Raw genomic sequence first — 27,300 nt, 5'->3', positions numbered from 1 at the left:
CAATTTTTTCCATTGGTTTCGAGTAGTGAGTAAATTACTGAAGAGGGTGCCGCGTATTATGGGACACCCTGCGTATACAAATATTATATATATAAATATATAAATATAATGAATTAATTTGTACGCATAATACGAACGACGATGTTTCAATGTCACTGTGTTTATACGGAAGTGGTAGAACATTCTTTCGACTAACATATCGCTAGAGGAAGAGAAAGGAAGAAATAGTGAGCGGATGAGAAAGCATGCGTGAAAGAGAAAGAGAGAGCGAAAGAGAAAGAGTATTTGACGACTAATTATTGCTATTATTGTCACCGATTCACGTATTAATTCGTAATTATTGTGTCGATTATTATTACGGCAGGTATGTGCGAGTGCGTTGCCTAATCTTCACACGGAGTTCGATTGTTGATTGCTTATCGTATGAGCCTCATGTCATCGCTGTAATAATTGTATTCAGTGACCTACACACACGGACCGAACACACGCGTACACACGTACACACACGAGCAGAACACAAAACGAACGTCTCGTCGCCTCCCATCGAAAGGATCGTCGAGATACGAATCGTTCTTATGTTTCTTTTCCCGAATTCGTGCAATCGACTTCTCATTGACTGTTCCTAAAACGCCATGGTACACGCTGGGCCTTCAGTTGAGCAGCTAGTGCGACGAACCATTACAGGGAAACGCTTTTCGATCATTCTCCCTCGGCTCTGGCCCTCTTTTGCGAAAATTCTACCAACTGAAATCCTAACGTTCCATCTTTATCCGTCCCTTTTTCACAACCTAACTCTTCAGTACCTAAAATTTTCTGCGATATTCAATAGCATCGTTAGACTTGACAGTTTCGGTGCACAAATGTAAATTTAATTTATAATTACCCGGGATAGTAGAATTTATATATTCGTCAATAAGAACATACAAGAAATTGTAAAGGCAAGTAGAAAACGGGCGCATAAACTGAAAATAGTCTGACAGAAGGGTTAATCTGTTCCTTAGTGTGAAATTTACAAGATGGTAACGGATCTATATGACACAAAAATTTATACAGTGGTCCAAAAAAGTTTTCGTGCACATAGCTGCGATTGGTTCAGTCTTATTTGATTTTTTCATAAAATTTTGAACAGAAGTAAAATTCTCAGCCGACATAATTCGACGGTCAAGGATTTTACTGTAATTAGTAGACTGTGGATTTTACGCATTTATAACAAAACTGAATAGCCCGATTACAAAACTGAGAAGACTACGAAAATTTAAGGATACTGTTGTGGACGTTTAAAACGAACAGAAAATACGATTTTCATTAAAATCGGATTGCTACTATTGTCTTGGAGAGTTTTTGTGTTGCACGAACGTCTGCACTGTAATAATTACATTCGATTCTTCTTATTTCCTTCTTGATTGTTCCACGAACGCTTTTGCGAGCCACTGTGACTAAACTCATAAAATCCCTGATTGAAGTTACTCGCCTTCTTCGGCACAGATAATAAAATGCTGTCTAGTGCACAAGTGACGGACGAGGGTTGTTCTGTCAGTAGTTTGGCGACTCTGAAAACCTCGGAGACTCTTACACGCGTAAAATCGAGTTACAAACTTCCCACGCGTATTGCAGTTCCCGTAATTCTGAATGTTAAATGTTGGAAGTTCCCTTGCAACTCCTGCAGCGAATCCGAGTTCTCTCCCCTTCAATTTTCCCGACAATCTCAAAGTTTTGCGTTGCTCGACGAAGGTGCAGCTCTGTCCTGAAAAGAAGTGTTCATTTTTTGAGAATCCACTGTGTGGAGGAAATACATAGCCGGGCTGCGAATGTTTCTGCCGCCATTTTTACAGATTCTCGCGCAGGGACCGGCTCCGGAGTGCTTTGGATCGCGCTTCGGAGAACTGTGCTCTGCGTTCACCAATTTTCCAGTAATTCAGCGTTTTCCTGGGCCTGGAAGAACCCACCGATAGTTCGTGCGAGCGTCAGATTAGATGATCGGAACTTAGAATTCTGTTTCACAGATTTTCGAAATGCACAGACATCCGCAGCCGGCAGGTAACATAACTTGTATCACCCGCGCAGAGGCGAATGGCGAATTTTCGGGGATTTCTTCTCGCTTGGCATGCTGATCGAGGGATGATAGACGCGTACAAATCATGAGTCCTGATAATAAACGGATTTTTAATAAACAATTTCCTCGAGAATCGGTGTTTCAACGATAACTGGGAGACTATGGATTCTCGTCACTGCTTAACATTTTCGGTACGATAACGTCTAACAATGACACAATGCTTTTCCACAATGAATTCTTTACAAAGTTAGAAGCGATGTTTTTAGAACGACGAAAAGAGATCCACGGATCGTTTTGATGTTTGGCCTTGTTGAACATCTGGTAGTCATTGATGTTCGTTGATTGGTACCGAAATGGCGGCGCAGATGATCTTTACGGTGGTTCTAAAATATTTCCTGAGTGTTGTTCGAATTATTATCAGAATTTCTAGAGTAGAACGTTTATTATTCGAGTGAAACGCTTTGAAAATCTGCAGTATACAGGCTGACAATCTGTTCGATCGCTTGAAACAAAAACCCTAGATCCCGACAGTTCGCGTTCGCCGCTGCCCTGAGGATGAACTTCCGGTCGCTAAGCGGCCGCGGTCGGAGCCAGATGGATCGTGGTATCACGTACTCGACCTGTATTTTTTTAAATAAAAAAAGCCCAAAAAAATCACAACACCAGTCTACGAGTCGTACGGAGATCAACGCTATTTTTTCTTCGCACAGAAAGGAAATTGTCATCTGTGCTAGGAGCGATCTCGACAATATTTTAGATAGTCATTTGTAAAAAGATCCTCTCACGAGATTAATACAAAATTTATGTTTATGTGAAAGCGGTCTCCTCGTCGAGGGGGGTAAAATATTCCAAATGAAAATGATTCAAGTGCACCGTTTCCTCAGGATAAATGACTCAAGCTTTGCAAAAAGTTTTGCAGCAGCTACGAGAGGTCCTGCGTAGTCGGCAACCTAGAAAGACTAACCGGCTGGAAAAAAAAAGAAGAAAATTTTAATTTTCTCAACAGGAAAATGCACTACCGCTTCGCGTAGTCTCGACAACCTCACAAAAGCAGCCAAGCAGGAAAGAAAAATGGAAGCCAGCAGAGTTTCCAGCACGCGAAGCATGATCTCCATACAGTCGCAAGTGCAATTTACCAAAAAACTCCCCAGAGTCTCTCGCATATTAATGTTCACTGGAAAAAAAGCATGCAAAGTGTCACTGCAGACCGGATTTCCGATTCCGAACCGGATGAACGGAACAAAAGAGACTGTCTTCTCTCTCCTCGCTCTCTCCGGTTGCAATTATTTTTTTTTGTCACCTGCTCCATTCTCTATCTCCGTTCTTCTCGTGTTCTTTCTCTTTAGTTCCAGTTCTATGTTTTATGGATCTTCGATCCGACAACCCCCGACTGAAACGGCGGATCGAAGCGCTCCATGAACCTTCGCTCTCGAGCCGAGATTCAACTAAAACGGTAATCTCGTTGGACGTTCGTTCGACGAATAAAGGACATTCTGCTGGTGGACATTGTGTCGATATTTTTTAAGGACGAACTGCACTGTTGGATTATAAAGCATTGGCTCGCAGTCGACGACGCGTGCAGGATCAATTTCCGGTTGTCGCACGCTGCATTTCCGACTTTCTGCGTACTTTTATCCGACTTGCGAGAATTCACAATCGGCAGCTATTTCTGTTTTTTTTTTCATTTTAATTCTCATTCAGTTTGTCTGTGAAATTTTTATGGAAAGGAATTTTTTTAAACTTCTTTAGAACGTGTTCTTACGGGACAGATATTTTCGAATCGAGTTAGAATACGAACCACATAGAAGCAAGTTATTTTAGCACGTTCATTAAAAATTGTTCTATAAGAGAAACACAGACTAGGCTTGTTAATATTGTTGCGCTATTCATTGAGTAGTATACGATTACAATGATGTACAGGCCGCGGATGTTATGAAAAATGGTAGTGTCCTCAGGGACAAATTAAAAAATGGAAATCAGATTTTAAAACAAAAATTCAGATTCAAGACCAAACGTCTGGTCACCGCTCTTTTATTTTAGCTTTTACCATAGGAATATTTTTGACCACTCGAAACGAATTAATTTCGGTACACTCCCAAAGTAAGATCTACAAATGACTGTTATCGTGTCACGCTTTCCCAAAGCGGGAAAGACAGTAGAACTTTGTCCACGTCGTCATCGTTCACGTAAAGGAAAGCTGGTAGTGCAAACACTCGATAGCTGTTCAAATACGAACCACCTTTTCTGCAACATTATTTCTGGTTTCAGGGCAACGGTCGTTCGTGGAACGTAACGGCGAGGTCGACGTTAGTCATCGTCGAGCAGAATCGTTCCAAATGACGCTTTATCATCGGTGGAACGCCAACAGGAATTACCCGAACGTGGAACGCCACAGTGGAGCACGTGCGCCAGGTAATGAACGTTTAATGTGGACACAGATCGGATGATTCTTGTCAGTCTGCGATAAACCAGCGTCGCTTGAACAACAATCGCTGCTTGGTCGCTGCGTGTGCACTGGACTCCCGTATAACGCGATCGATTGTTCAAAAAAGTCTGCAAGCATGTATCTTAGGTGGCAATAAACGTGCGGTAAACGCACAAACAATAATTCAAAAAGATTGCACGCTTACTGCCACAGAAGATACAGGTTACAGTCTTTTTCTAAATAATTTTTGAATCGCGTTACACGGGAGTCTACTGTGCACAATGGACGAATGATTCATACCGTTCGGGCCGTAAGCGGCGCCGTAACGAGCGGCAAGAATTATCTGTGCGCCATGTGTACGCGCCGGCGTTCGATTAAAAGCTACTGCGATTATTCGTTATCGCTGCATGTCCGAGGTAGACGAGTGTACGTAATGTGTTTCACAATCAGTCACTCGACGAACGCGACGGAGGAAAGACTCCTCCGAGAGTCATCGCGGTCAGGGTAATTGTAACACGAGGATCCACGATCATCGAGCCGACGGAAGCGCACAGTGTTCTCGAAAACAGTGAATTTTTACCTCCGCGAAGTTTTCACCTCCGCGAAGTTCTTGGAAGGGAATTATTCACAGCCAGCTTATCGCGGTGACTAACTTGTAGTTGGAAATTTCAGAGTGCACCTCCGCGAGCGAGGAAAACCCACATTGTCGGAGGCGAGTCGGACGGCTAAAAAATTGCTAGAGCGATCGCAGAGCGGGTTTTCGTTCGTGACTTGGCTGCAGATGTTTATGCAAACGCGTATCTTTATTTATGAGCGCGGGGAAAGCGTAACGAGGAAAATGCTCGTTTGAGAACTTCTTTACGTCGGGGATCGTGGAAATGTTTTACCGACTTTTCCTGGAAGTGCTTTCGCTGTGAACAACGCGGGGGGATTTATTAAGTTTTTCAGTTCATTCGCGGTGTCGGTGATTAAACGTCTTTGTTCGTAAGTCGTTAAACGCTGGTTTAATCTTGTCGTTAAACGCATCGTTAAATTGCATCTGATCGGTCGTAAATTGGTTATCGATCACTGTCATGTAGGCTGCCGATCTTCATACAAAATAAACATTATCTGTGTCAATCAATACAGACGTAGAAGGTAAATGAAGATGTATTTCTTCCCTTAATAATTTTAATACGCCCCGAAAATACACATTTTTGTCATAAACGCATAAAACAGTTTAGTCACGACACAATAGTTACTCTTGCCACAATCCTAATCGCTTCATCTCGAATAGAAGCACTTTCCCTGCTACAAGTGGACAGGATTTGTGTTTATCTTCTGTGTAGTTGTAGATAAGGAATGCACGTGCATTTCATCCCAAGTATTGTGTCTGTTCAATAATCTATCACGAAATCTCCAATACCGTAACACATTTTCGGAAATCAGATCACAAGAGCACGAGCTTCCATAAATATTTATAAATCTGCGTATACTACGAGACGAGGGAACGTTCTAACCGTGAATAACTTTTGAAATCGCAAGAGATAAGAAATTGGTCCCCTCGAATGAACGCAAAAAATTCGAGATTAAAGTAATACGTTTCTTTTGTTCGGAGGAGAGACGGTACAGACAAATGCAGCTTAATATTTCAGTAGAAAAAAGACTGCTATCAGACGCGCTGATAACGGAACGTATTATGGGTTCAAAATGACCCAGCCCCTATCTTTCTGTTGGACGCTCAGCCACGCAACAGTCGAACACCGGGATAAAACGTTTGTACAGGCTGACACGCGATATGTGTGACCCAGTTTAACTGGATCATTACCAAAAAGACTTCCCATAAGGATGGAACACTGTGTATCGATTCTATTATTCGTATTAGAGGAAATTCGCCCTGTATCTGCGTGTTGCGAGCGCGACGCGGTACGAAACCGTGAATACGTGAACTAAAAACAAACCCACCACTTCAGGAATTTGTGAAATTATAGTCATGTATTCGGAAATGACTGGACTAATTTTCGGCGTGCTTAGAATTTTCCGTAAGTCGTCTATTTAGCAGAATTTTGAAATAACATGTGCAATGGACTTTGATTTGCTATATTTTTGTACAAATAAAAATTGCTTCAAGTCAGACAACGTAGTCTTATAGTCTTTTGTAATATAACGCAGACGCACGTGATTTAACCCTTTGAAACATAGCTGTTGCCCAGGACCAACCCCCCTCTACAAGGGTGGTTCTCCATCTTAGTAAAAAAATAATTGACCCCACCGCCCCCAGAAGCGTTCTAGCTGTAACAAACACTGTACAAATAACACCCCCCCCCCCCAACCATTAGTTCACGTCTTGACAGTTTCGTCCAACCACTCGTCAATCTTCATCTCCTTTGAGCCACCCTGTACCTGGAAGTATCGCGTGACCTGTCGATGACCGAAACGAAAAAAACAAGGGATCCAGACCGTAGTAATCAAGGGTTAAGTCAACTAACAAAGTTTCTATTTCCTACGACCACCCTCTACAAGGCTAGCTCCCCTTATCCCACTAAAAGTAACTGAACAATTACCAAACCCTCTCAGAAACATTCCATTTCGAGCAAACACCATTTCCGCAACATCAGGAGCAACCACCCTCTAAAAGAATCCATTCCACCGAATTCATGCATTTACGGCAAAAATGAGCAATTTGAAATAGTACAATAATTAAGAGACCTCAGGAGTATCGACTATTTTCAACTTTCTGAAGTTGTTAAACGAGAAAAGTAATTTCTACGCAGTTTCAATTCCTTGCGATTGATGCAGACAATTTTGCACGAAGGTCGGCAGTCTGGACAAACAGCAGTTTCTAGGACCTGCCAGCCTCCAGAAGAATAGTTCACCATCCCACAAAAAATAGTAACAAAATAGCCACCAATCCCTCTCGGAAACGTTCCACCTCGTACAATCACTATCCCCCGACATCAGTTAGGTCTTGACAATTTCATCCGGCGGCCGTTCTATCAATCTTCATCCCCTTTGAACCGGCCTGTACCTGCAGGTCTTGCGTGACCTGTCGATGACACCGTCACACGGCTAACAAAGGAGAAAAACAAGGGATCGTTGGCAAATCAAGGAAGCAAGCGACCAGGCAGGCAGGCAGGCAAGAATAGTCGAGGGAGCGGCGTTGGCGGAGGACAAAGGGACAAGGGGCGACACAATAGCGTGGCTAGAGAAAGACAAAGAAAGTCATCCAAGACCGGGGAGAAAGAGATAGGAGACACACGCAGAGAGATAGAGAGAGGGAGAGAGAGAGAGAGAGAGAGAGAGAGAGAGAGAGGGGTTGGTGGGAAATCATCTTCGAGAGCGGTACCAAGGCGAGAGAGGGTGTCGGTCGGATTGCGCGTGTCCGCTGTGCGATACTCGTGCTCCGGTTAGGCTAGTGCTGGTGGTTGCAGCCAACCGCGTGGAAGGTGGGCCGGCTACCCAACCCCGCTGTCAGCGGGGGTAGCCAACTTAGCTCCAGGAGCTTTGTAGTCGCGGAACACGATCCAGTGCTCGTTCACCTCGTCGCGGAGGTTCGTGGACCACGAGCTGGGGAAAATGTGCGAGAGCCAGGTGCGTCCACCTCGACGTAAGTAGCCCCGGGGTGCTTCTGTGTGTGTGTGTGTGTCTGCGCGCGCGTGTGTGTGCGTGGTCGAGAGGGTGACGTGGTTTTCCAAGCTCTCGGACGGCCCTGGTCTCGTTGGCGGAGGACGACGATCGATCGCCGGCGCCGGAGCTGCACGGGAGATACTCTCGTGGAAAAACACCGGAACAACCGCGGTTCTGGCAGCGCTCGTCGGTAACCTAACCCCCAAGAATCGTCGTTTCCTCGTTTCCCGAACGATCGTTGCCGGTCGAACGGTCCACGCTTCTGGGAAACGCCTTCGAACGGACGCTGGCCGTAGAACGCCAGGTGAATTAGGGGCTGCGTTCCTCTTGCGCGGAGATTCCCCAGTTTAAAGGGGATGTTTGATCGAGGATCTTGGATACCAGGTCGGAATCTAGGTCGGGTCTTGTTTCAACGTAATCTGTCGCCTGCCTCGTTGTATAGCAGTGTTTTTAGGGGTTGAAGCCGGTCGTCGCTCGCGGGGAACGCCTATCGGCGTTCGCTGGGGGTGCTTCGTGAATGGGCGGGGGTGGGGGACAGGAAGGGGGGGTTACGCACGGAGCTGTGTGCTTGGCTGTGGAATTGCGGAATGAAAGGGTGTTTGATCGAAGATCGGGAATGTAGGTTGAACGATGGATAACCCTTGCTCTTAGGCATTTCGATGGTTTTCGCTGGGGCTGGGACCATCGTGTCCGTTCCATTGATTTCACATTTTTATTCGTTTTACCTTCCGGAAAGATGCGCACTTTTGAAGTCACACGTTGATACGAGGGCCTAAGGGAGTGCAAGAGGAATTTTGAAAATGTTTAAAAGCGTAACTTCCAAGCGCGTCGCCGCAGCGTCGAACAATAGAAATTAAAGAGAAAATATTGGTGGAGCAATGAGACATTGTGTAGACGCAGATCGTACAAAGTAGAACATTTTCTGTCCCATAATCACGAGCAGAAATACATACTTTAATTTCCTATCCACGTGATCGCAGAGTTTTAATCATCTCGATGAACGTCTCAAAAGAGGAATGGTCGTTCTAACGGGGAAGATTCGTTTCTTTAAATCAGCGAGAAGGTGAGAAGTCACGGAAAGGTCATCGAGTATAGTGACGAGTTGATTCGTCCCGCCGGTTAACAGGTTAAGCCGCGCTTCTAACGTAAGGGTGGTTTCACAGCAGCAATTTTCTGCCGCGTGACAGTCGTGATCCCTTTCATTGTTTACTCTTCCCATAACAGAGCACCTAACAGCGTTGGCAACTGGAAAACTAGTTCAGACTACGGGAAACTCAGAGGTTCGTTTATTTCGCGGGAGGAGTATGTCGATAATAGGGCGATGTCACGATAGTATTTTCCTCGTAACACATTTTTGATACAATATATGCGTGCACCGCTGACCTCGCACAGCTTCGCGTTCAGTTTAGTCGTAGTCAAAGGGTTAAACACGGTTGATGGTGTTTGGTTGTAAGGTGTAGTGGTATTGGCCGCGGGGAAGGGAAGGGGGGGGGGGCGGTTGGATGCTTGTTAAGTAGCTGAAGCGCTGCTCTGCTTGATGATATATTCTGGCTCGGTTTAATCAGGCAGCTCGAACGTGGAGAGGAATGTAGGTCACAGGGGTGATGAGCACCTGGAGAAAGTGCACTATACATCTTGGAAATTCTCGCGGCAGGCTGAACCTTTCAGCTACCCTATCGCACTCTTCTGTATCTATAGCAAGCCCTCAAGGGACGATTTAAACCGTCTCTGCGACGTTCCGTCCAGATGAATTTTACATACGATTTTATTCCAACCAGCAAGTTCTTCGGCAATCCATGTTTAAAAGTTAATAATGATTTTCGCAAAACTTGTACGAGGAAAACAATTTTCTTTCTTCAAATTTTCTTATTTAGAAAAATGCAGTCGATGATTGCTAGATTGCGGACTGCAAGTAATACAACAGAATTTTTAAATTCTCCCAAGTCCGTTTTAAATAACGCCAACTCACTTTTATCACAAATGCATAAAAGTGATTACTATGAGCCGACGTGAATCTGTCGCATCCTCTTTATTAATAGATGTTGATACGATGATTCAAACCGTTACGTTCAGATGGATTGGACATCCGATTTTAATTCAGTCCCAAAGTTCTTTGACTACTTGTATCTGCAATTTACTCGTTTTGCAAAATTGATGAAATTCACGAGAACAATTTTCGTCGTTAAAATATTCTTCTTCTATTAGTATTTAAATATATGATTACTGTAGACAGTGCTATACAGCGTACTATACAGTGCGTGATGCACATTATTCTTCGTTATAAAAAAATCTATAGATAATTCTATCCCAATCCTATTTTGATAAAAGTCTGCTGACTGGATGATAAGCTCCAGAAGATACAGAAGTTGAGAGATAAGGAACCACAAGGTTACGCTAGTGTATTTTGTGGACGGTACGCTCGTGATTAGAATAGACACAAAAATTTTACATTAGGTATTAACTTCCTTCAACTATTTCCACAATAGTTGCGACAAGTAATTTCAAATAATTTCGTTAAATGTTCCACCATTTATGAACCGAAAAGAAGATTCATAAAAATCTCCAATATAGGACAACATCCAGCGAACCAATCGAAGCTTAGAAACCTTAAACAAGTTCAGACCATTTGTCCAACATAAAAAGGGTGATCATCTATTAAAGAATGTGAAGATATTAATAGCAGTCGCTGTGTATGTACGTTCAACGTCCAGCGGCTCCCTCAAACTTCGAGCGCGTTTCAAAAATCCCTGATTAAAGCTTCAGGGACACTGAAGGCACGAAACTGTCCAAGCCTCTTCAACGTGTGCGTGTGTCTTCAGGGGGGGTGTCCACTCGCCGGTGCTTTCGAAACACTCGACGGTGGTCTCACCGCAGTCCTCTCTCGGTTATTTTCCCCCCGTTCTTTCTCGGCCGTTTCACGCACGCTCTATCGCCTCGTACCCGCTCCAGCCCGCTCCGGCCCGCTCCGGCCCGTTCAAGCGCTCCGCAGGGCCACTTTCGCAGCTGCGCAAAGTCCCGCGAGGAGAGCACACCCTTTCCGCTGCAGCTGCAGTTGGCAATGCGATCGCCGTGGGTAGCCACCGCTCCGATGGACTTCCGGTTCCGTGACGAACCAACGCCGGCCACGACACCCATTCATCCCTCGAATGCGACGTCGAAACGCGGTAAAAATCGCTGCGAACAAACTATGTCGACGACAGGTCTCTCTCTCTCTCTCTCTCTCTCTCTCTCTCTCTCGTCCGTTCGCCGATCGATTGCGGAATTTGTATCGCGAGCGGGAAACGCGTCGTGTCCTTCCGCGTACCGGCGACACACCGGCTATAGACGCTCCTCGTTATCTCTGACAATGACCATTCGGCCCCTGAGAAAGGAGTGGCTGGACAGTTTTGTCGGATCACTCGGCACACGGATTTCTCAGCCTTTTCGTCCGGTTTTGGTTCGTTTTTACGTAGCAGGCTCGGGCGGCTAAGTCGTTGTTCAGATTCGTTAGCGAACGTCGTCCACGGTGCGGGATCAACGAGGTCGTAGAAATGTCGAAATGAACTTTTAAACCAAGTCAAAATTGCTTTTCACTTTTTGCACAGAGAAAAGACTTTTTTTTTGTTGATTTTTTAGTGTATTCTATTCTATTAAATGTTGAAATGAGAAGGTTGTGTTTCTTGTATACACGTATACAGTGTGAACGACTGCGTAAAGAGTAACGCGTAGAAACTTGGGGGGCCTAATCTGTTTAGATTCGTCGAAGAACGTTGTCCACAGTGGGGTACAGAAGCTGTCGTAGGAATGTTAAAATCGAGAAATCGCTTTATACTTTTGTGCAGAGGGAAGACTGTATTTTGTTGATTTTTTAGTGTTTCTTGTTATTTATTTCTTTGCGAGCGGAATGTTGCAACGAGAAGATTACTTGTTATATTTGTACAGTGTAAAGACCGTGTTTTTCTAACTTTTATAGTGCAAAGATTGTTTTTTCACAATTTCAATACTAGCTAAGACAGAGTAAAGTATTCATGCACAGCTGTTTCCTCCCGAACTGAATTTTGCCATTCCAATATTAGGTTAAACGTTACTTTACACTTGCTACAGATGGCTAAAGAATTTATTCAAGATTGATAATTCTGAATATTATATTCTAAATAATAATTAATTCAGTGTCGTACAGGAAATGGGATTTTAATAACAGGAAGCTGTTGTTAAGTAGCATTATCTTCGGAAGAAGCATCTCAGTCGTAAAATTTCAATATTCCTGATCCTCCTAGAAATTTGAAAATATTATTCCTAGAAATTGAAAAGTTCCCAAAACGAACGTTCGAATGAGTGTGAAATTATTTAAATCGTGAAAACTAGTCGCGAATTGGGGGCTGCAGCTGTTGAAAAAAGTTTAGTTGTACCTGTCAAACTGACTGATCGAAAGAGTTCGTTCTCCTTTTGTGTTTAGACGAATGATGATACACGTGTCATCGGAGAGCGCTCAGCGATACGATCGGGTGAAGCGTAAGGGTGTAGCGTTTCTTTCGAACATTTTCAAAGCGAAGAAACTGCAATTAGGAATGAAGATCAACGAGGAGGAGGAAATGGAACGCGCTCCGAAAGTCGAGACACCGGGTAAGTGAACAAAAAACCGCCAGACAATTTGCCGTTATGCTAGATTTCGCGAACGTCGATACGTTTTGGCGCCAATTCGCGCGTCAACCCTTCGCAGTTGAAATTTAAAATCCGATAAAATTTTATCCGATAAAACTGTTTTCTCGTAAAAATAGAAATTCGCTACAAAGAACTTTAGGAAAATAGAATATAAAAATATCGATGAAAAAATAAAAAATCTGGATGTGTTTATAAGTCGGGCTGAAAATATACCGGACAATTTTTTAGAGATCAAATCATTTGAAAGCCTCGCTTCAAGTAGAAATGGTAGAAATTAATTTCTTAACATGTTGTTCCTCCGCGGCTCTCGTCCTTCGCTCGGTTTACCTCAATCCTTTTAAAAGCATTTTTTTTAATCAGAGGCATGCGCAGGTCGCAGCTACTGGCGAGAAAAAAGTTTCATGCAACTCGCACAGCCTCGTGCAATAATGTTTATAGCGTGCTCGCGTTGGAGAGAGAGAGAGAGAGAGAGAGAGAGAGAGAGAGAGAGAGAGAGAGAGAGAGAGAGAGAGAGAGAGAGAGAGAGAAGTACCCCTGAGAGAGAAAAACTAAAAAAGGGAATTTTTTTTTAGTGGAGGAAACAATTCTTAGCGGAGCAACGAGCGCGGAAATAAATAAAATGTTGGGTGGATTATTTTTAATGCCATGGGAATAAAAAATCAAACGATTAATTAAAGCGCCGTTGCTTGCCCGCGTATAATTACTGCGCACTCCTTCCAATTGAATTTTTTTCCATTTATTTATACGACACGGTTCTTGTTACGCGGTAATTGAGTATTGCATAATTAAGCTTTTGCTGGGTGATATTTGAAGAAATATTATTTTTAATAAGACTGCAACAAATTCCGCGAAGTCCGCGTTCCCGTGTTTTATTCAGCAATACAGTTTTCATTATTGTACGTTGAGTTCGTCAGCAATTATTTCAATATCTCGAAATAATAATCCCCGTGAATTCTGATTATGGAAAACGGTGTTTCCTATTAATGTTATCGTTTCACACGGCTTGTGCCGCACCGGTTCTTCACAATTTTACCGAAATTGCCATTACGGTTCGCAAATTGCACAAGAGCGTACGAAAGTTAGCGTCGCTGAAACGTGAAAAATGGCGAAGTTACCGGGTGCGTCCTCCAATTAGGATAATTAGTTCGAATAATAAATAACGAGCAACACGATATATATATATATATAGCGACACCGCGAGAACTGGGTCGACCGATAGAATTTTTCCATATAACTCCGATGAAAATGAATCATTTTCAGCGCTTTAATTACCATTCAGTTCATCTCATAAGCTAAACGAGGAATTTTATATACGGAATTTCCGTTTCAATAACGTACTATTTGTATTATTTAATCGAACGCGAGACGAGAACTAACAAATTTGCGCTAGGCTACTTTTATAATTATAGGAAACGCGTTTAATGAAGCACAGAGCCAACAATGCGAAATAATCCACGCTATTTTCCCTTCGTTATCGCGGCTCAACGTTCAACGAAATCGTTTTGTTTGCTGTCAAATATCTGTTCTCCAGCTTCGTTTCGTTACACTCTCATTCGTATTTTCATTTTGATGCGTATTCTCATGTTTACGTATGATATTTTCACTTTTTGTGTTCCATTTGCATTTCGATACACTTTCTCCAAAATGTCCGACAGTTTCGCTTGTTTAAATTTCCCGAAAGCATTTTTACCAGTTCCGCCAATGTATATTCACAATTTCCACATTTTTCGAACCCATTTTCATTTTTCACTTACATTTTCACACTATTTTCCCAAAATCCGTGCTGGCTTTTCCTGTTTATATCACTCTGAACGATTCCCTAGATTTGTGTAGCTTTACTCTTATAACGTTATCATTTGTTAATTTTCGCAGAAAATTTGTTAAATCTCGTCATTCGTTTTTACATGCTCTTTTTACATTCTCGTATACCTATTCTCTTCCTGTTATTATTTTTCCCTGAAACATTCCCATGGTTTCTGCACTTCAATTCTTGTAATCACATACTTCCTGAACGTTTGTGCGGATTTTATTGCATTTTTATTTTCACGTATCGTAGATATATTTTCAAAGACTGTCCCTTAAATATTTGCTTTCCTTTTCCGAAATATCTCGGGGTGATCCTTCCACCGACATTTCTATAATTTCATCGTTCCCAAACCTCGGTCTCGAAGACATCGCGTTGCAACGCCAACTTTTGTGCGGATTTTATTGCATTTTTATCTTCGCGTATCGTAGATATGTTTTCAAAGACTGTCCCTTAAATATTTGCTTTCTTTTTCCGAAATATCTCGGGGTGATCCTCCCACCGACATTTCTATAATTTCATCGTTCCCAAACCTCGGTCTCGAAGGCATCGCGTTGCAACGCCCACTTTTGTGCGGATTTTATTGCATTTTTATTTTCGCGTATCGTAGATATATTTTCAAAGACTGTCCCTTAAATATTTGCTTTCCCTTCCTGAAGTATCTCGGGGTGATCCTTCCACCGACATTTCTATGATTCCATCGTTCCCAAACCTCGGTCTCGAAGGCATCGCGTTGCAACGCCAATTTTCCGATCGCCTCGTCGCCGAAACGTTTCAGGCCGAGATCGGACGTTCCGTGTACGTAGAGTTTCGATCGCAGAAACCGTGAACTTGCGAGCACATCCTGGACGTTTCGATCCATCGGGGTTGGCAATGCGGCGAACACGGAAGGCCGGTATCGTTTTTCCGCTGACCGTTCCCGATGATATCTGTTCCAGCGATCATCACGAACGCTTGCCGGCGCAGCGGCAGCGAGAATGACAATCAGGTATCGAGAATTCCGTCGACCTTGAGCGTGGCAGCCGTCGATGTCGTCGTTGCCTGTCAGCCATCCCCGTCGCACTCGGTTCTAACCTTGACGCCTGGCAGAACACGGAACATCGATCAGGACATGGAGGCACTTAGGCTGAGTCGACAGGATAATCCTTTTCTACAGGTTCGAATCGATATCCACCGGCTCCTTCTCCTCCGCCTCCGCCCATCTCCTCATCGCCTACCTCTTCGTCGCGTTTCTAAACTGTCGAACGACCGAGGAAATGTTTGCCGAATTTCTCGAGTACAAAATTGTGACAGAAAACTTTTTGGTTTTTTTTAGCATTCCTTTACCGAAACCGTTACCAACGTGTCCGTCACAGTTTTCTGGTGAAAATGATACCCAACACGACATCATTCGGAGCATATTTTGCTTGTTTAATCCACGAAACAGGAGAACCTCGATTATCCGAACCCATCAGTAGAACATAAGTGTTCAGATAATAGGACAGTGATATACTGGATGCACTGATCACTATTCGAGTGTTGGCTTAAATATTTTCTAACTTGGAGAATAAACTGTGTTGCATATGGACCGCTTGTGTAGGGTTCGGATAATCGAGGTTCCATCAGATTGTCAACCGAGCGATAAGCTTTGAACCGTGTCATGTGGGTACTCATTTTAATCAGAAAAACGTGACGATGAAGCTTGTTGGGATGATGAAAACTTCGGATATCGGAGGTTCGGATAATCGAGGTTCTATTGTAATTTATTCTTCGCCCGGGAAAGCCCCCCTCGTTTCCGGGAACTTTCGGAACCTGCTATGCGACAATCCGTTCAAAGAAATCGCGTGGTCCTAATTTTGCCTCGTGATTAATTGAGAACACGCTTGTTCGTGTTTATTAGCGCCCAGGGATGTTTCTTTGGTTATAGGGGTAGTATACTTCTGGATTTATGCGGTTTAATGGAAATTGGAGTAAATGGGATTAGAAGTCGTACGACGAGAACGTCTGCTATTTATTACTAGGTATTTCTAGATTATGGATCCTGGGCATTTATAGCATTGGCGAAGGTTTAAGGGAAGACTTCAATGAAGTGTATTACTTGCTCTATATTTATACTAGTCTAGAATGTCAGAATTATTTGAAACATTCCCGACATTTCCGTCAACTTGAGCACTTTTATTTAAAGATTTAATCGTTTTATTTAGATTGTGTCCATTTTTATAGTCTGACAGGAAATTGTTTTTACTAGAATGTTATCGTCACATGCTACTGCCACAGAGTTTCCTTAATTAGCCCGTCGAAATAGCGCTGCAAACCTTGTTAAAAATTTGATGAACCCTTGAGAAGAAACTTCAAGGATTCAAGGAACTCTGTTATAATTAGTCCGGGGATCTTCGTGCAAAATAGAAATTCCCTGCGTCGATTGCAAGACACGGAAACAAATGAGAAATGTCTCCGCTTCTTCAATCATTTCAGTAATCCAAAAATGCCAAAAAATTTTTTCAATTTGATCCCCTGATTTTTGTCATAAATAGACCAGGGATTTGTAAACGGCAAAACATCAGAGAAAATCAAGAATATCGGTTACGCTGTCTTCGATTTAAAAAACCTATTAAGGGATGCAATTTATTTTTACTACCACTTCCCACGCTCGACGCAGGACATTCTTATTCCGCATAAAGATCCACAGTCCAGTCATAAATGCATAGAGTTCACGGTCCAATTATAAATGCATGAAATTCGTAGCCCAGTTGCGATCGTAAGAGTTACGAGAAGCGAACCTAATCTCGAAATAAATCGACATTTCCAGGTGCTGGCGAGTCGCGAGAGCCTCGTGGAGTCCATAGAGGAGTCCGAGTCGGACGACGCAATTCTGATGTCTCAGGTGAGCGGTTTTCCATTTCCATTGATGCCCGTAGGAGCGTGAACGGGAGATCGATTGGGATCTACGATGCATTATTAATGGCGGGCGCGAACTTGCCAATGGTCCCGTGACGGGAGCTACCTTAGCCGGTCCTTCAAGGGCATCGCCGCAATTATTCTTCCTTCGTTCACATTTCGAAAATAGATCGTATTCTCCCCAATATTTTTAGCCGTCCCGAGACCACTAATGTCACGGTTCAGGTGTACTGATTTATTCATACATGGCCAATCGACGAACCAATTCGTGAGAAACAAGCACATCGACGATTTACATAGAACCTCGGGAAAGTTGGATTTGCATTTCTTAACCATTGCACAGCTTACCAAAAACAGCACCCAATAAAATTCGCCGATAATAAAAGCTACATTTATATGTGGTCAGAGAACCTTCTTCCAATTTAAAATTTTTTTTATCGGTGATGGTTTGTGGTGTCAGCAACTGTTGCTGTTTTGCGTTTATTTTACATTTATTCTCGTCGGTCCTGAAATTCTGCTTTGAAACCGATCTTCGATTTTTACGAGTTGGTCCGAATAAAATGGCGACCCTTAGAGGTTAGCGGGTCAGATCGGGAGAGCATGCGGTGAATTAAGTGTCGGACTGATTTGTGGTTTAGGAATTGGGTGATACCGATCCGCTGACACTTGCACAAGTGCACGAGCACCTGGTCCGCAGTCCACCGCCGGCATCGTGGCCTCACGCGACGACCTTCCACTTTCCACATCAGAATCCAACGACGAACGGTAGGAGCGAAGGGCTGGGACACTGCAAAAGTCCCCTGAAGACACCCCCGTACCGGAGCAACGAGCACGAGATCTCTCGAAGCGAACCCACCACGGATATCAGAGGTGCGAGTCGAAACGACTAGAACACAAATACACACACACACACACATACACACATACTAAAATTGCCTTTAGTTAATTTCCTGGTCGACGCTTTTCGCCGCGCGCTGTCGAACGGCTTGTAGATCCTCTGTAGATAGGCATCGTTCGCGTGCTTTCGTTATCATGCGTTATTCCAGCGTTTCCCAAACATTTCCATGCCAACGTTATCATGTCACAGTTCATGTAAAATTTTGTTACGTCAATTTCATTTGTCTTGTGCCACTTCGTAAGCAGATTGCGGATTTTGTGCATTTGCGGGGAAAAATTGGTGGGTATACCCTAAACGGTGGTCGTTACTAATCAGACAGATGCAGGAAAAATCTTTTTATAGATTTTTCACTCGGTCACCAGGGAGTATTTTTATTTTTGTTGACACATAGTAATGCTTCCGTGAGGTTAACGGGGGAACGAAATTTTTATTCGATTTTAATTTCGGCAATTTAATATTTAGTTTGCATCGGTTACTAAATTTTAATTGTTACTATATAATTATGCTACTAGACTTTTTATCTTTTAGCTGAATAATTACGTTGGTAAGCTTTTGACCGTTTTGCTGAATACGTTGTTAGATTTGTTATTTTTTTAGACGAGTAATTTACGTTATTAGATATTTAGTTTATATCGTTCGAAGACTGGTATTGTGTTTTTGGGATCACAGTTTGGGAAACGCTGCGTCAAGCTAGTAGGCGAGCTCTCTTAGTGCCTGTTCCTTGCGCTCTGGCGCCCTAATCAAAATTAGTTTGTTAGTAATCGATTGATTCACTCCGTCCGATGGTGTATAGTAGTGCCATAGCGTTCACGGGTCTCGTCTCGCAGAATTGTCGCAGATTAACCCTGCCACGATCAGCAGGCCAGCACTGTGCGCTCTGCATAATGCTGAGGAATAGGAAACACACGTGTTGGTAGTGCCTATTACAATTGTAAAATACCTAGTTATTCTTTTTCGCTATTATTGCGGAATGTTGAACATTGGACTTCATGCAATTCAAATGAGTGATTGCGAAAATATATATAGCATTTCGATATCTTGCGAAAGCCGTGAAAAAGTACTGTAGACGTACTCGGTGAGCGACTATTTATTTCCCAGTTTATTGTTATGTAATTACAATGTTTACGATTATTGTACGATTATTTAATAACGCGAGAAATTTTTTATAGCCTGTGTAAATTGAACCACACGATTCTTTCCTTGCATAATCACCCGCAGTTTATTGTATTAGCGGTATTTTGATAGTTTTTCAAAGTTTAGTGTCGTTTCGAAGGAAACCAGATCACGATTAGGTCACAGAAGACCGTAGCAGGGTTAAAGTACTTAAATATTCGTCACACAATGATCACACCGAACGCCAAACGAAGATTCTCATTTTTAATCACATTTACGAACGAATTTAATGAAATATTTGTACTACTAGCTATAGGTGAATGCATCTTCTTTATTTAAAGTCAATTTTCGATTCGATTTAATCGAAGAAGAGTAGTGGTTGAACTGTTGTTTGGAAAGCGTATGAGGTAAATATAAGATTTTACTATCTCGACACATTATAGCGTTAATAAAATGTTAATGATTATTTAATAAAATTGTTTATTAATATATCGTGACGCTACAAGTGGACAAACTTTCTTTCCACTGTACAGTTCTCGAGACTTGACCTTCGGAATTGTCTCAATCGTCAATTCTCTTCAACTTTGTAATAATTCAGTTAATAATTGGGACTTTCCAATTCGTTTCGGTTATTTTTCTGTCCCCGATAAGTCTGGTGTAAATATTTCGTTTCATCGCTATAGCTTTTTTCATACCCTCTTTTACATCATCATTATTACATCACAAACCAGAATTGACAAATTGATTCTTATGTATATATTCGATTTTTATGTATAAAAAACAAATTAAAAACGTGGTGTCAAAATGTCCAGTACAAAATTTTGCTTTGGAAAATCCACGTAAAGGTCGATTTACACTGTACGACACGGACCGCAAGTAGAAACGGTAAGTAATGGTCAGACAGCCACTCGACGAGAGTTGCGTACCTGTACATTCTTCATTTTTAACTTATTGTCCCGTGCATCTAATTCATCACACAAAAATGTCCAACACCCTTCACTGTTCAGATCACTTTTTAATCAGAAAACACAAAATTAAAGTAAAAAATTCCGGTTGACTTACCGACAAAAATGTACAATCTAAAATTTTGTTAATGAAACAAATTCTTCAAATAATTTCTTTAAATAATGAAAAATTCTTCAAATAATTTCTTTAAACGACCGAGTTTTGAAACATCGTTTTAACAGAGTATTGTACGTAGTTGAAACGTCGAGACAATGAAATTTAAACAAATTCTATCCGTTTGAAATCGCAACAGTGTTTCGAACTGTTCAGCAGTGATAACTCTTCGGGTTCGCGGGACAGTTGGCGTATGCATGGCCGTGGAACAATTATCGGCAGTTCCAATTGCATACAAATAATCGCGTGTATTGTTCGAGGAGGGTATGGCAGACCCTGGGATCCGCGTGTCGCGAACGATCTCGCAAATAGGCTTAATCGCGAGCCCCATTTCCATACAAATCGGCCGCGGCCCGTTGAATAGAGGCTCGCGCGCGAGTTTCGAACACTCGACCGCGAAAATTCCGCGGGACGCGTTGCCGGCTTCGCGAAAAACGGAGCATGGAAATCGACTCGTGGCACAGACACACTTCGGCACATTAGCGAATTCATGTATTCGTCCGGGACACTTATCACCGACCTTGATGCCGTGCTTATAGGCACGACCGATCGATTTGCCCCCGTATTTTTAACTCCGCATAAATTAATGGGCCGACCGTTGCCGATGGGCGTGCCTTGACTTTATCCTACACTATTGTTGCATTCGATCGTCTCCTCGTTCAACTCGCGTTCGAGGATACTATCGATATTGTCCCCTCGCTTCCCGAAATTTGATCCTCCCGGAAAACGCGCGTTCGTTGATCCTCCGGTGACCGCCATTTTACTCCCATCGGACCTATCGACGCGTCAGCAGAATCACCGATTAATCTGTTCATTGATAGAACGACATAATGATTTTTCCAGCTAATTTATTATCGGTATCTCCCTAAAGTTTCCATTTAGTGGCACGATTTATTGGTTAATTCTTCGTGGATCGCCATTTTGTTTCAATTTGGACTTTCAGCGTGTCACATGGTTAGTTGACACTGGTTAATTTGTCGGTGTCAAGAGAGGAATATTTTACACAAATTTATATTTATTGGTTTCCACATTCCTCCATTAAACGCACAGATGCACCTCTTCGTCCTCTGGAGGCGGCCATGTTGTTCTATTCGAGACTTTCAGCGCGGTTGCATTAGTAGACAGTCATCTAATCACGTTCTGGACTGATTTGAATTTCATTCTAATTTTCATGCTTATTTCATTCATTATTTATTTTCGTTCGTTCTCCAACGATCGCCATTTTGTTTCGTCTAAGACTGCCAGCACGTGAATCGTCAGTACACGAATGTACATTGATTGTTGGTCAAGGGAACGCTGAAATTATATGTTGAAATAATTTCACAAGTACAATTATTAACTGTACGATTATTTAAAAAAATCGGAGAACGCGTGCTTAATAAAATCCTTTAACACGCTAGTCAGACTACAGTTCCGCCAGCGCGCTGAATCATTTTCATGCTCTGCTAATTGCACTCGTGTGGTAACAAATGGTTCAGCTAATTGATGGAACAAATGTCTCTCGCGTACTGTTTCATTCATTCGGTTTGTTATGAATAAAACAGGAAAGTGAGAGAGGAAAGTTTTTCTCAATTGTATGAACGTGAAGTTTAGAGACATCTGTCTTCGCGGCTTCCTTTCAATTTGTCTTCGAGGCTGATTACCCGTGCGAGAGATGTAATCGATGTCGGTATGTCGCATTGCGCGGCATTTTATATCGCTCTCGCGGGGCTCACGCGAGCACGCGGAATATCTTGCTTGCTGCTTTGTTGTATGTGTGGCACACTAAGCCCTGCGCGTGTGTCGCGTTTTAACAACCGAGGAAATTAAGTGGTGTTTCGAGAGTGAAATTAGCTCGTGCATACTTGATACGTTGCCTCCTGGAATATTCACTAATGGGGGATTACTTTTGATAAAACGCGGCCGCTTTCGACTCGCAATTAGACCGCGGGGAATTGAAATATTTACCTGTCAACGGGTATACTTATCGTTCTAGATCTCCGCTCGAGTAGCTCTTTTGTTCAGAAACTCCCATGAATCATCTCCGATTGAGAAAGTTATGCAATAGCGTTCGCCGATAAGATCCCGATAACGTAATTGAACGCGCAATTTCCTAATCGAGTTCGGGAAAAAACGATCCGTTGACAATTCCAATTAACTCGAACCTTTATCATTTAAGTTTAGCCACTTCAGTGCCCGATTAGACAGCCTGTCTTATTGCGAATGGCGTCTGCAACCATGAAAGACCGGAGGTGTGCAGCGTATGCATCGGTGCAACACGCAACACTACGATCTCACGCCGCTAAACGGAGAATCAATAACTATACCTATATATCCCTTATCTTGCGGAACAATTGATTTCTAAAAAGTAGAGGCACTTTATCGACCACCCAGATAATGATGTCATATACACTGGACTCGTGTACAGGGTGTCTCAATAGAAGCACTGGAGTAGGCATCAAAAGGTGTGAAAATCTTTGTAAAAATTTCTGGCTTTTTTGCTTGGCTTGCAAACATTTTTCTCGTTTGTCATTTCGAAGCCTCAATCGACCTCGTCGAAACTTCGTGTATGCATACAATTTACACGCGAAAGGCATATTTTAAATTTTCATTATAGCAGGCACAGATAGAAAAAGTTAAAAATCGTGAGCTGGAATTTTTTTTCTTCGCAATTTCGACCAACAGTAATTTTTAAATAATTTTTGTTATACGTAAACTAGACCTTCTAACATCTCGAAGAAGCTCGTTTGGTCCAATTTTCCTTTGTTGTCGATGGAGAGGCTCTTCTTCCGAAAAATGATGAACGAGAAATTCGTGTAACGCTGTATCTGTAAAAGAAATCGCAGTGTAAGGGGTTAAGGGTAGAAGAGTAGACGTCGGTCGGCCTAGGGGTTGGAGGGCAGCATTGTCCTCGGCGTGTGCACAACGGTGCTGACGAGGACGTTCCGTCCTGATTGTGATTTTTCAGATCGGCACTCGCACACGTTTTCTCTGCTGCACCCGACGCCGATGCGCTCGTTGTCGGACGTGCGCCGACTGCACCGATCGGCGGACGACAGCGTGCAGCTGGTGTCGAACGAGTAACAAGCTCGACGGTTCCGGTCTGCGGCCGGGCTGACGATGATGATCATGGTTTCTCGCGTTCCGAACAAAGGGGTTCGTGCTTTGTCGGCGCGACCAGTTTCCGAGGAACGTGTCCGCACACCAAGAGGACACTCGAACGCTCCTCGACGAGCTCGCGCGATATACAGCTCCGTCGAATCGATTTCTCGAGCCTGCCAGTCTCGAGAGGAACGGATCCGTCTGCTGCCATCGGGGATACAAGAGGGTGGACTTTGTCGAAAAGGTTGGCGCAGCGCGACCAGAATATTCGGCTGTACCGAGGAATAATCCTCTGTGTTCCTTGAAAACCTACTTACCGCCGTTCCACCCCGAATCGATCATTCTCCACGATTGACGTTGCACTACGACGTAGCGCGTGGACAATTAGGGGGAGTTTAAGTCATCGCTTTGCTCAATTCCCGCGATTATGCCCATTCTCCCCTCTACAAAACTCACACACTTTGCTGGGAAATTAAGTATGGTGTAGCGCGTGGGAAATCAGAGGGAGTTTCAGTCACCATTTTGCTGAATTCTAGCAACGTTTACACTAACAAATTTTTATCATAGCGAACTATGCTGTAGCGTGCAGAAAATTAGGGGGGCTTTCAGTCACCCCCTAGCTGAATTTTTGCAATTTTTTCCCCATCTCGCTTGCCCAAAACTGCACCGATTTTTATGTTACAGGGTATAGGAAATTAGGGGGAGCTTGACGCGTCATTTTGCTAAATTGAAAAATTGCAGAATTTAAAGGCAAGCATTTAAAATCGCTTAAAACGATGACTGAAACCACCCCTAATTTTGCACATGCTGCGTCACAGTCCATTTTCAATGAAATTCCTGCGAAAGTGATCGGTTCAGCGTGGAGCCGCCATTTCCTAGCAAATTTTTCTAGTTTCTTGGGAAGGAAACACGAGGCTCGAGTATGGTGGGATTATTTATTGATGCACTTGATGCGTTTTTGGAACGGAGGTGAACGTTCAAGAATTGCGAATTCGCAAGTTGTCTGTTTGTATTGTTGGGCGAATGAGTTTTCGCATCGGGAGACTCGAGTTTGTTCGATACGATGAAGAATCGCTGGAACACTGTGTGCATTAGTCAATATGTCCGCACGAAAGGCGGTAACTTTGCCACGTGCGGGAACAGCAATGTCTTTTGCTAGAAAGTCGAACGGGACTATTCATCGAAGCACAAAATTAGCGATAACTATTGTTTAACGAATGGATTAATTGAATCTCTATTTGTGTATAAGTAACCTCTTGCGTAGAAGACCGTATCGTTTTATACACTGGTTGCCGCTTTCTCTGCACACGCATTGTAGATCCAGTTGATCATGGGGGTACCAAAATGGCCGCCATAGAGCGACTTTAATTGCAAACGTTCATCGACTTCCTTCGTTGTTTAGCGCGGAAATTCTTTGAATAATCAAGTTTATATACTGCCGTGGTACGTAAATATTCTTGACCGACACTTTTATATGCGATTAACTTTTCTCTTTCAACTTCTGAAAAATAACGAAACTTTTCTCTTTCGCGAAAACTAATGAATAATGTGCGTAAGTTTAATGATGTCACACTGTCTGAGCATAATGTATAAATATGCACAATTTGATCACAGTTCCTCGACTTCAGATCGAATTCCTATTATTTGCAAGTCGATGAACGATAGTAATTTATTGACAGCGGATTTTATGCAACGTTTCAGATCCTCCGGAGCTCAGTATTGTTAAGAGTTTATTATAAACTTCGGTTTGTCTGTAATTTTGTCGAATCTATGGAACCTCGTATTTGCATAAAGATCCGTGGTCGGATAATTTGTTAAGTTTGTTTGGCGTAACTTAAAGTTTGCGAGGTGCCTGCCACGGTTGCCAACCGAGCCTATCTCATTCGGATAAGTGCGCGACGCAATAATAATAATAATTATACCGTGCAGGCGTCCCAGGCCTATGGTGTTCGATCGATGACGATTTATCTTTATTGTCGATCGGATCGAGGACACACGACGACGTCATATACATCTTTGGATTCCCCGTCGAGTAATTAAGGGGGAAAAATCGTGGGCGCGTGTTATCAGTCAATTCGCGAATAAAAAATAAGCGTGTTTGTTTCTAACGAGGCTGGCTCACGAAGGCGCAGAGAGGTGCTGCCGCGTACTTCTTGCAATAATTACGCCACTAGCCGCCGGCGTTTTGTTCATTACGAGGGCCGGATAATTGTCTCTGCGTTGCGACAGTTTCGCTTTTCGTTCTTTCTCTTTTATTTTTTTCTCTTTCGAACTCGCTTGCTCTTTTGTTCCCGAGGCAACTGCGAGAACGTCGAAATTTTCACGCGCTCACAGCACTCCACGAGATAAAACGCGGCGCACCGATTGTAAGCTCATCAATTAACACTTTGGCTGCAGAAGATTTCTGCCGGAAAAATTTCCGCACCTTCGTGAACGATGTTCTGCGGAGTGAAAAACTAGTCGTGGATTTTATAAAATAGTGCACAAAAGTTTCCATAGAGATCCAGTGATCAATCTCCCACCGCCAGGAAATTTCGAACCGTTCCGAGAACACACGGCTGGTGTCGGAATTAGCGTAACGCGAATAGGATTGCCTCGCCGGGAATCGATCCCGGGCGTTTCGTCATTCATTCCCGAACCGAGAAGATGCACCGAGTCGATAAGACTGATTCGGGGAATCGTTGAAGAATGATTACGAATTTCGCAGTAACTCGCGGCGGCTGAACTACGTCGCCGAACACAGGCCTGACCACCCGGGAGGTGTTGGCGTAATCTAAGTACAATAGATTAAGAACTTTTTTTATGGGCAACAAAACGAGCGACGCGCTCGCCGAATACTTCGAACGGCGAGTCCGCGTTGTCGGGATCGACGATATGCGTGTGTGTGTGTGTTTTTAACATTGTAGCACAATTCGGCGCAACGACTCGCAAACGTTATCCCGCGATTTTGTTATGAACAATGACAGCCTGGCTCTCTCGGCGGACAACGTGTCCGAGCACATCCTATTGTAGATTTGTGGCGAACGGTATGCACGAATTTGTGAATGTACCAGAACATGATAAGCGTTTTTAATGCGAGCCGAGACGAATTGTCCTCGAGGCTCGGCTCCGCGGTCGGCCAGATGAATTTTAGCAGGGTTTATACAAACTAACAAAAAAAAAAGAAATAAATACTTTCGAAATAGTAGCACGTAAGCGGAAAAGTTCTAGAGAATGAATAATTACTATTACACGCTATAGGAGTCCAATCGACTTGGCCATTGAGAATTGAGATTATTTGTATCTTATGTGACACCATTTAGATGCCGTTTCATGGCTAGAACTCGCGACACGGCTTCGCGAGTTCGATCGGAAGCCAAACGGAGTGGAAAGAAATAGGGGAAAACCGAAGGAGAAAAAAAAACAGTAGAGAGACGTATAATTATATAACCTAGTGGAATATAAAATATATATGCCGGGGGACTGTGCCGACGTTCTTAAGCAAATATGAAATGAATACTTGTTCAGGTTAATATTCGAGCGTTGAATAATCCATAGCGAGGCGACGAATCGACTATTATCATTAAGGGAACTGACGTTACTTTTATCGGAAAGCGATATTGAATGTTGTAATGAACTATCGATTTTACGGACTTTGACTTAAGAAGTTAAGGGGAGGATTAAGAAGGATTTCTTTCGTTGAT

General features: G+C 43.0%; 1 protein-coding gene across 6 annotated transcripts; it reads left to right on the top strand.

The window, feature by feature from the left end:
- Positions 1 to 4,316: 4,316 nt before the first annotated feature.
- LOC143358355 (uncharacterized) lies at positions 4,317 to 26,784 on the top strand. Of its 6 annotated transcripts, none has more exons than XM_076795434.1 (7): positions 4,936 to 5,615; positions 7,273 to 8,048; positions 12,520 to 12,686; positions 15,468 to 15,685; positions 17,318 to 17,392; positions 18,045 to 18,276; positions 23,484 to 26,784. In XM_076795434.1, the coding sequence occupies exons 3-7, from the start codon at positions 12,524 to 12,526 to the stop codon at positions 23,597 to 23,599; spliced, it is 804 nt and encodes a 267-aa protein (XP_076651549.1). In that variant the 5' UTR covers positions 4,936 to 5,615; positions 7,273 to 8,048; positions 12,520 to 12,523; the 3' UTR covers positions 23,600 to 26,784. The 6 variants fall into 6 exon arrangements, with proteins under 6 accessions (XP_076651551.1, XP_076651549.1, XP_076651546.1 ...); XM_076795431.1 differs by having other exon boundaries at positions 7,273 to 8,064; XM_076795432.1 differs by having other exon boundaries at positions 7,257 to 8,064.
- Positions 26,785 to 27,300: the final 516 nt, after the last annotated feature.

This window comes from Halictus rubicundus, chromosome 10, assembly GCF_050948215.1.
Source record: "Halictus rubicundus isolate RS-2024b chromosome 10, iyHalRubi1_principal, whole genome shotgun sequence".
In the NCBI taxonomy this organism is placed as follows: domain Eukaryota; kingdom Metazoa; phylum Arthropoda; class Insecta; order Hymenoptera; family Halictidae; genus Halictus; species Halictus rubicundus.
The sequence above is the reverse complement of the archived record's forward strand: the minus strand, read 5'-3'. Positions and strand labels throughout refer to the sequence as shown.

Excerpts from the sequence above, each read along its gene's own strand:
- LOC143358355 (XM_076795436.1), top strand. The coding sequence starts at position 12,524 with ATGATGATACACGTGTCATCGGAGAGCGCTCAGCGATACGATCGGGTG. Across the intron at positions 12,687-15,467 it reads TCCGAAAGTCGAGACACCGG|CGATCATCACGAACGCTTGC; the intron begins GTAAGTGAACAA and ends TATCTGTTCCAG. Across the intron at positions 18,277-23,483 it reads ACCCACCACGGATATCAGAG|ATCGGCACTCGCACACGTTT; the intron begins GTGCGAGTCGAA and ends GTGATTTTTCAG.